At 36.4% G+C, this 9,474-nt stretch overlaps 1 protein-coding gene across 1 annotated transcript; it reads right to left on the minus strand.

The window, feature by feature from the left end:
- Window positions 1–537: 537 nt before the first annotated feature.
- LOC107863718 (probable folate-biopterin transporter 4) lies at window positions 538–8,996 on the minus strand. The gene is made up of 7 exons (XM_016709811.2): window positions 8,607–8,996; window positions 5,386–5,513; window positions 3,160–3,381; window positions 2,505–2,960; window positions 1,490–1,687; window positions 1,260–1,397; window positions 538–1,106 (listed from the first exon to the last, which is right to left on the minus strand). The coding sequence occupies exons 1-7, from the start codon at window positions 8,685–8,687 to the stop codon at window positions 845–847; spliced, it is 1,485 nt and encodes a 494-aa protein (XP_016565297.1). The 5' UTR covers window positions 8,688–8,996; the 3' UTR covers window positions 538–844.
- Window positions 8,997–9,474: the final 478 nt, after the last annotated feature.

Here is a 9,474-nt window from a genome sequence, read left to right on the forward strand (position 1 = left end):
ATGATGGATTGGGCTTGTTATTTTCTGATCTGTCATGTTGATGGGTCAATCCAACCTCGTCGGTCAAACTCCAAAGCCCGTGTGGACAAGTCTAGATGGACTGAGTCAACCCGTATTAACAACTCTACTTAAAACTAGTATATATAGACTGTCTCAAGTTTGGTCATAAATATATTTTCATAGCTAGTTCAATTTATAGACCATTGGACTAAAATTTCCCACTTCAAAATTTTGATCAAAATTTTTATAGGTAATCTAATTTCTAGATCAACAACAACAATATAGCAGGTGTAACCCGCAACTGGGTCCTAGGAAGGTAAAGAGTTTATGCATTCCTTATCCAAGTGGGGTCTAGCAAGTAGAGTCTATGCATATCTTATCCCTACTTGAGATAGACACTTTTCAAGTTCCCACAGAGCTAGTGTGAAACCTTCTGGACGACTTTACACCCTATCCTATCTTTACAGTAGTTATTATAGTTATCTGAAGTTACAGGGAATAAATCCCTCACCTGAAAGGTTGAAGGGTAAATCCAACTGTCAGAATAATGCTCGCAGATAAAACTTCTGGATGCCCAAAATGGCATTCGTCCTTAAGTTTCATCCCTACGATTGATGTTTGCTATTATAGATGTTAATGAGCAGAGTTGAGGATTACAAAGCTACAGTGCTACAAGCATCCATTCAACTACTAAGCCTCAATCTCAAGCAGATTGGGGTCAACTATTTGAATTGTCACTAACCGTGTTGCTCCATCTCAATCCAAAAACGAGAATCTGTCTATCATAAAGGGAAAAAAACCTTTGTTGTATAATCATCTGTAACCTGCATGTATGCTTTATGAACTATGCTGATATTCCTGTGGCTCCCTTTGGAATCAAAAAGAGGAAGGCCACTGGGATGAAAGTGCAGAGAACCTGTATCCCAATGCCTAAGAAGAGATTGTCAAAAGACCCTGAAGAGATGTTTAGAACTGAAGCCAGCCCTGCTCCTACAAAGGACCCCACTGTAGAACCTAAGTTGTTTATTGACATGAATAAAGCAAACAAAGTCCCTTCAACGCCTGGAGGACAAAGCTGACCCGATAAGATAAGAAAGGGCATGAACCTACAATAAAAGGAAGAAAATACTTCAGATGCTTGTGAGAAATATGGAAAACAAGTCTTCATGCTTTATACTTGATGGAATAAGATGTTAGCTGTTCCAGATGTTCTATAAATAATTTTAAGAAGACCTTACATAAGAGAATATGGAACATACTTGAATTGATTGATGCCATCAGAAAGAGCAGAACCAAATAGCACCGTAACCTTGTCTGAGATGCCTAAAAATACATTAGCTCGAGAAACCAAAACCATATCTAGAACTGTCAGAAGGGCAATGCCAACTTGAGTGAACCTGCATGAATTATAAATAGGAACAAGTTATCTGGTAACATAACTCAATATTCTTTCATCACATCAACATTTGCAAGTCAAAGATCTACTTACATGAGAATATATCGCAACCTCATCTTTTTTAAATAGCGATTGTAAGTCAACGTCCCAATCATGAGACTCAACCATCCAAGAACTCGTGCTGTTCCAAGGAAAGATGCCTCCAGTTTTAAGAACTCTGTCTGATAATAGAACATAACAGTCGAGATATTTGGAACTGTCACATGAGCCAAAAAGAACCAAGCCATTGGTCTGGACTCCAAGAAAAAATTTGCACGAGAATAACCACCACAACGTCAGTCGTCAGTTCATTAAGAACAAGCAAAAAAGAAATTGTATTATAAACAAAAAGTTAAGAAGATGGGAGACTACTGAACAATTCATAACTTTCCATGAGGTCCAGACTGACATATTGCATGCACATATATACATAGGCTAATTCAAAATCAATAATCAATTGATACGAAATATTGTTATATTCTTTTTTTTTTTGGGTGACAATAAGTAAAATTAGTAAAGTGTTAGTGCAGTCCGGTGCACTAAACTTCCGCTATGCACGGGGTCTGGGGAAGGTCCGAACCACAAGGGCTTATTGTACACAGTCATAACCTTACTTTTTGAAACATGGAAGCACGAAACTCATCGAATAGAAGCACTGAAAAAAGTGACTACTTGGCCTGTGATTTAATCTGTTGAAGTAATGCGGCCGGTTGGATCTTTCTTAAGAAATTGTAATACAAGGCCAATACTGATGAATTTGTTCTTGGAATCCCAATGTCATTATTTTAATTAAGGTGATGCGAGTCCATTTTTATGCCAACGAAAGCAGTCCTTTTATCGGCCTATTACCCCTTCAAAATGGTACAAAATAGGAAGATATGGCACCACCAAAGGTTAAAAGGAAGGTCGAGGAAGACTTCCAAGACCTAGGTCCCATCATGTTCATAAAGATGCACTGAAGCCGGTAGTGTTCTAGCAGAAGCTCCAAAAGGAAAGTAAATTGATCTGTGATTATTAATTAAAAAAGCATCAACATAAAAAAGGAATTTAGAACTTTCTCACAAGTTACCTCAAAATGGCTGGCTTGCGGAACGCTCTAAATAATGTGTAAGTGGCGCTTTCCAGTGATTGATACCATGGAGGCGAAGATGATTCGTTTTTGTCAGGAGACTCAAATTTATTTTCTAGAGTTGGTGCTCTTTTTGTATTTTTCTGGCTCTTCTTTCGCCTCAAAGTACTAATTTTCGATTTTTCACCAGAGAACTTATCTTCTTCATCAATAATTCCGCTCGTCATGTCAGAACCATTAGATGCAGAGCCTTCCGCGAATACTTTACCTTGTACAGAGCCCTCCTTAACCAAACCACACGAAAAGAGCTGCAAAGCAGGTAAGACGGAGAAAAGGAGGAAAATCCTATCAATCTGTAAATTGATTAATGCATATCCTCCTAGCAAGCTACCACAGATTCCACCAAATGCCATGGACAGCCAAGATATTGACTGAAGATCACCAGCAAATGATGCCCTGTTGACAAGTAAAGCGAAATTAAAATAATGGCATGCCTTTAGCGCACAGCTAAATTAAATTTTGGTCAAAGGCTTAATTTTGGTCTGGATACAATTTAAAACTATGTGTTTGTTTCTACAGTAACATAAAATTACTCAGATTCGGAACATTCATTTAAATTAGAATGACAGAAAAAATCCCATGCAGAAAAACATACCTCTCAAATCTTACAGCCTCAGCGATCATTGCGTCAATTACGACATCAGCCATTGCGGAGCCCAGATTCTGCACTGTCAAAAAAATCATGAGTTCTATCCTCGTATTTCTCAGGAAAGGACTTAATCCTAAAATGATCCATGGCAAAAGCGAGAGCAAAGTTGCCAGTGTAAGGTAGGGGATTCTTTTCCTTCCTCTAATTGGAAAGCAATCAGATAATATCCTGCAAAGAGCATATTGAATATGGTTGATGGAGCAGAAGATCAAGAAATGAACTGTTTTTCTGACAAGGTTTCATGAGAAAACGACAAAAAGAGGCTTAGCAGAGTATAAGTCATGAACAGAACACCAGCGGTTATGGACCATCTTATAATAAAGCCATTATTTAATGACAATTTTCAAGATTTAAGAAAATTCTATCTGGTTTTAAGCCATATTCTTAGGTCTTCCACAATAAGATGCTACCATGTGTACAAAATTGATCCCATGATGTTTATTATACTACAAGCCACTATTGAAAGTGTTCTCTCACAGCTCCTCTTTTTTTATTTCTGAACATTCTCTCACAGCTCCTCTTTTATGTTTAACTCTACAACATATCTAAATGCCATTCTTCTTAATATTCATTTCACATTGATCTGCAGCCCCTTTTGTTGTTTCCAGTACTGTTAATCAAAGCTGCAATCAGATGGAAGGAAACCAAACATCGTAACAACTTTTTTCTTTTGATACTTAACCTAACACTTAAATGTTTTAGATTAACTGGCCAAATCTGTAGGATCAATAAATTCTCAGTAGAATCTGATATTCAGCTTAACCCTAACTTTATTTAACATTTACATAAAAGTTGAGCTTGTCAGGCAGTTGGAAAAGCTAATGAAGTGTGCATGGTTCGCACTAACTTTGAATCTCATGTTCATATAAATCAGGAAATGTTCATCCTATAGACATGAAACTGAAAATTAAGGAGAAGAAGGAAAAATCAAATTCCCTCAATTCCTTAGATTTGATATAATTATATCATACAAGGAAAGAAAACAAAATCACCATAGATATGACCAGAGGATCAAACTAGAATGAACTTTTCTTAGACCATAGAAGATTTATAAAAGTACATAAGAGAAAGGAACAACATTGAGGACAAGATATTGCTTCTCAGAGAAAATATATTTGACTGACAGTTGGATAGGTTTAAGTGGTACTGTATACTCTCATATTATAATTAGCTAGGGACTTCATGAAACAGTAAAAACTTTTTATGTAAGTCAAAGAAAATTATTACTGAAACAGTAAACATTTTCTTTGACTTACAAGGAAAACAAAGACGCCCCAAAAGAAAAGGAGTCAAAATGGAAAGGACAGTAGATAATTTCAATTTGAAGTGGACTGGCTATTACCAGTATGATACAAACACAGAGATGATAGGAGTCAATCATTTGAAAAGATGAACTTGACAGGGTAGTGGTTCGACCACTTAGTCCTTATCAAAGCCAAGAAGTCCTCTAGTCTTTTATTTAACTTCAAGGGCCTAATAATCATGGGCATTAGCCACAATGTGACGGAGTGAGAGAAAGTACTCTGTAAACTATGCTGTCAGGTACTATAATGTACTGGGGAGAGGCACTTAGTGCCCAAATCAGGTATCCAACTCCTGATTTGAATATGAGGTAAAAATTGAGGTTAGATACATGAAGAGAGAGGGAGTAGGGGACTAAAAGGAATGGGGTAGGGGCAGGAAGACAACAAGGACCTCCATTGTATTACCTTTTCTCTTTTCTTTTCTTTTTTTTTTCATTTATCTGTCTGCTTATTATTTTGTCAATTATGATTACTCTACAATCTACATTATGGAAATCATAGTTCAACATAGGATATAAACTAAGATAACCATGAATTTGTTTATACATATTTTATCCTGGATCATGGACCTATAAAGTAATGTCTGTGTTTCAAAGATCAAAACTAACATCAAACGTCTAATATTCACTCTTTTCAAGAATGATGATCTACCAAATTAGATTGAACTCATCCAAATTCGGTCTGAAAGTTCGTTTGGCTTAATTTGTTTTCAGTTCTGCACTTCAGAATTATTTCAAAGATATTTGTTTATAATTTTGAAAATACTGAACAAGACTCCAATATGTTGCTAGGACACTATTTTCTGATCATTCAAAAGTGTGCAATACAGAAAGTCACAAGAGGCCCAGTATTCAAGACATATACATACCCATATAAAGGTTTTATGCTCCACGGAAAGAATGCTACAGAAGTGACAAATTGGGAGGCTGATGGTGATAGCTTCAAGTTGTCTTTCAACTGATATGAAACTGCTGTCCAGACAAAAGATCTGAACCCCTGCTTCCAAAAAATTGAGAATGGTCAATGGTGTTAATTATACCCAATGACAAAATAATAGGTATCCAACAAAAACCTACAAAATGCATTTAAGAGATGCTCAAATAAACAACAAAAGTGGATGTAGAACCGAGAAGTTACATGACCACTCACTGTCTTTTTTTTTCATGTTCACTTTCATGCCCCTCTGTAAGTGCTCTTTAATTCGAGGAACAGCAGAGAAACACTTTATGCTCTTTAACATCAAAAAAGCTTCCAAAATACTCTTATCAGAGTACGAGAGGTCACATAAAAGACAAGTGCGAGAAAACCTTAAGGGTTCATTTGACTCAAGTCAAGAATTGTAATGCAAAGAATATTTATGCACTGAATGGTAATGTACATATTGTCATGCAAATGAATAATAATACAGAGAATATTATGTAGGGATTACCTACTTTAAGAGCATTTTTAACTTCAAATATTTTTATCCGTGTATTGCTAATATACATATTCTTATTTATATCCCCCCATAAAAAAATTAAAAATTCCTGCATAAGCTATGTCCTATTAGGCTTAATATTGATAACCATGTGATGCATTACTTAAGTAGACAACAAACACTACATTACTTATCAAATATTATTTTTTTTCTCATACAACCGACCAAACATATAATTTGATGCGGATTTTTTTATTTTATAACTGTGGCGTCCGAGGCAGCTTTCGCCCACGTCTACTAATTCCACAGGATACCTTCCACCTCCTACAAGCAATAGGTAACGAGTATCTCTGTCCACCAAGGCTAGGATAGATGGGAAGAAATCACCTAATGTTTTTGTTTCTGATGAGATTTGAGTCTGAGACCTCATGGTTCTCAACCCACTTCATTGACCATTAGGCCACACCCTTGGGTGCTTTGGTCTGGAATTTTATGTAGAGATTATTTAGCTAATGGATCCTCTAAGATATCTCATTGAGATAAGCAGTGAAGATAACTGCTGACAGCAAAACTTACATTTGCTAGATAACGGAACAAATCTTGTTGGTTCACTATGCATAATTTTGTCCAAGCTCTTCTGTAAGACTTCATTGGAGCCAATTAAAAAGAGGCAGAAAGGTGAAACAATATTACTCATGGACAGCAGCATATGGAGACCAATATCTTAATATACTGGTTTTCTAGCTAATGGAGTTAACATGTTGCTACAGTGTTTCCACATCTGGTCCTGTACCATATTCTATCAAACATCTATTGAGGAGTTTCTCTTTGTGTTTAACTGTCACAGGTTAAATTCCATTTTATAATTTATTGAAGTCGGAGTGCTTAAAAAGCACATTGAGAACTTCTTCCTCACACACTCCGCCACTAGGCTACCTATTTACGGAAGAAAAACATTTGTTGAACAGGAAACACGATTGCTAGTGTTTTTTTTTTATAACCGTGGTGTCCGGTCCAGCTTGCGTGCACCTCGATTACTAGATTTTCAGTTTCAACTAAACTGCAATTTCCCACTTTTTGGGAATGAAAGATTTGACGCGCTTGGCCAACGAGCTAAAATATCTTTGTTAAATCGCCCCATTTCAATCCTCTAAATCGTCTACTAAAGTCTAAAGCCACTTAAGTCAAGAATTTTCACTATGGGACTCGAGTAAAGTGCTTTTCATTCTCAAAAAAGGAAAAGTACTTTCGAGTTGCTCTTGATCCAAAGAACTCCTTGTGGCTCCGCACTGCACTGCTTGGATCAGTTAAACTGTGATCTTGCGACTCAACAATCACTATCCAACTTTATTTACCTCAACACTCCTTGTGGCTCCGCACCGCGCTGTTTGTATCAATTAAATTGTGATCTTGCGACTCAACAATCACTATCCAACTGTATTTACCTTAACAACATAAAATTACGATTATTTATACCCAGGACGAGATGAAGCCCCTTTTTTAGCATCTAACTACCAAAACATACAAAGTTTTCTGAAAAATTATGCCATCACAATCATGCATAAATTTTATGTCATAAGCTAAATAAGTCAAAATTGGCACCCTGGTGGTCACTTATCATGGCAGAACCAGGAAAAGTTGTTAAAGGAGCTTATACAAAAAAAAGTAGCTAACACATAACCTTGAAGCATTGCTAACCAAGGTTCTTGTAGCGGACATTTGCAAGCCACAAAAAGAATTAATCTAGATGTTAAGATAAGCACGGAACCTAGTACAAAATGGCTATACATCAATCTAAACTAGTTGGTTCAACTATATAAAAGGGAAGCCCAGTACACTAAAGCTCCCTTTATGCGCGGAGTCCGGAGAAGGACGTGCCACAAGGTTTATTGTACGCACTCTTACCCTGCATTCCTACATGAGGTTGTTTCCACGGCTTGAACCCGTGACCTCCTGGAACAACTTTACCAGTTACTCCAAGGCTCCCATTCCAGACTGATCTAGGTGTTAAGATAAGCATGGAACCTAATACAACAACGACTATACATCAATTCCAAACTAGTTGGTTAGACTATATGAACCTTCAATATTCATTCTGCTCCATTTAACACTTCTCATTTCAATATAAAACCTGATGAAATAATAAGTTCCAGAACGTGCAACTCCACAAAATTTTGACGTTTAACTTGGAAAAATTTAAACTAACAAATGGCACCCAAAGATGTGGTTTAGTAATCAATGAAGTGAAGTGGGTTGAGAACAATGAGGTCTAGGTTCAAATCCTAGCACAAACAAAATCACTAGGTCACTTCTTCTCATATGTCCTAGCCTTGATGGATAAGTTACCTGATATGTGTTGCTAATTGGAGGTGGAAGCCAGAAGGTATTCTGTAGAATTAGTCAAATTAGTTGAGGTAGCAAAAGCTGGCCCGGACACCGTGATTATTAAAACAAAAGAAGTTAAAGTAGACAAGCCAGATTTCTATCGTAAAACCCAGAAACTCCCCAACCATTCATAACATTTAAAAACACACACATTCAACCCCAAATGCTGAACTGAGAAACTGAGGGAACAAATGACATCTGAAAAAAGGAGGAGTTGTCTATTTAATAAAAAATGTAGGAAATCACAACCAGAATAAAATTGAATTTAGAAAGGAAGGCGAGGGAACCTGGGTGAAGTAAATGAGGCAAACAAGCCAGAGAAACGAAGTCCCAAAAGCAGTACGTAACTGCTTAAACCAGCTGATCATTTTGGAATCAATCGATCACTATATTGATTTTGTTTTCTCCAGTCGTTCCTTTTTCTTTTTCTTTTTTTTGACAAAGAAGACTGGGGATGACAGATTACATGGATCCTTCTTAATGTTTCGAAACTGCCTACTCTGTTTATTCAAATCCGTAGTTGCATTGACGTATTCATTACACTTGCCATTTTCTTTTCTTTTTCCTCTTCCCGTCGTCAAGGCCACGGTGGACCAGTGCCTACATCAACCTGATTTACATTTGAAATTACCATAACCATAGCATAACTTCACAGTTCACACGTAGGTAGACGAATGATGTTGGGACATCTGGCACGAGTAATTGGTTAAAGAGTGGGCTCTTGGAACAAAATCGGTAGGCACTAAGGGTGTGTTTGGAATGATGGAGGAAAATATTTTCTTGGAAAATGTTTTCCTGAAAAATAAGCTGATTTTCTATTTATTTTCTCATGTTTGGTTGGTGAGTGAAAAATATTTTTTAAAAAATATTTTATGGTGTTTGGTTGGTGGGTAGAGACTATTTTTTAGAAAAATATTTTTTAATGTTTGATAGGTGAGTGAAATTTTTTTTAGAAAATACTACTAACTGTTAACTAGTATATCAGTGCCTCTAGCAACTCAACAATTTGTAAGAACTAATTTAAGCATAACAAATAATATCAATATCGAATACTAAAATATTACAATCACTAAATTTAAGCAACTATTAATTAGCAAATATAGAACACTTTTCAATATTTTGTCAGGACAATCTCAAGATACTACAATCAATAGA

Source organism: Capsicum annuum, chromosome 3 (assembly GCF_002878395.1).
Source record: "Capsicum annuum cultivar UCD-10X-F1 chromosome 3, UCD10Xv1.1, whole genome shotgun sequence".
NCBI lineage: Eukaryota > Viridiplantae > Streptophyta > Magnoliopsida > Solanales > Solanaceae > Capsicum > Capsicum annuum.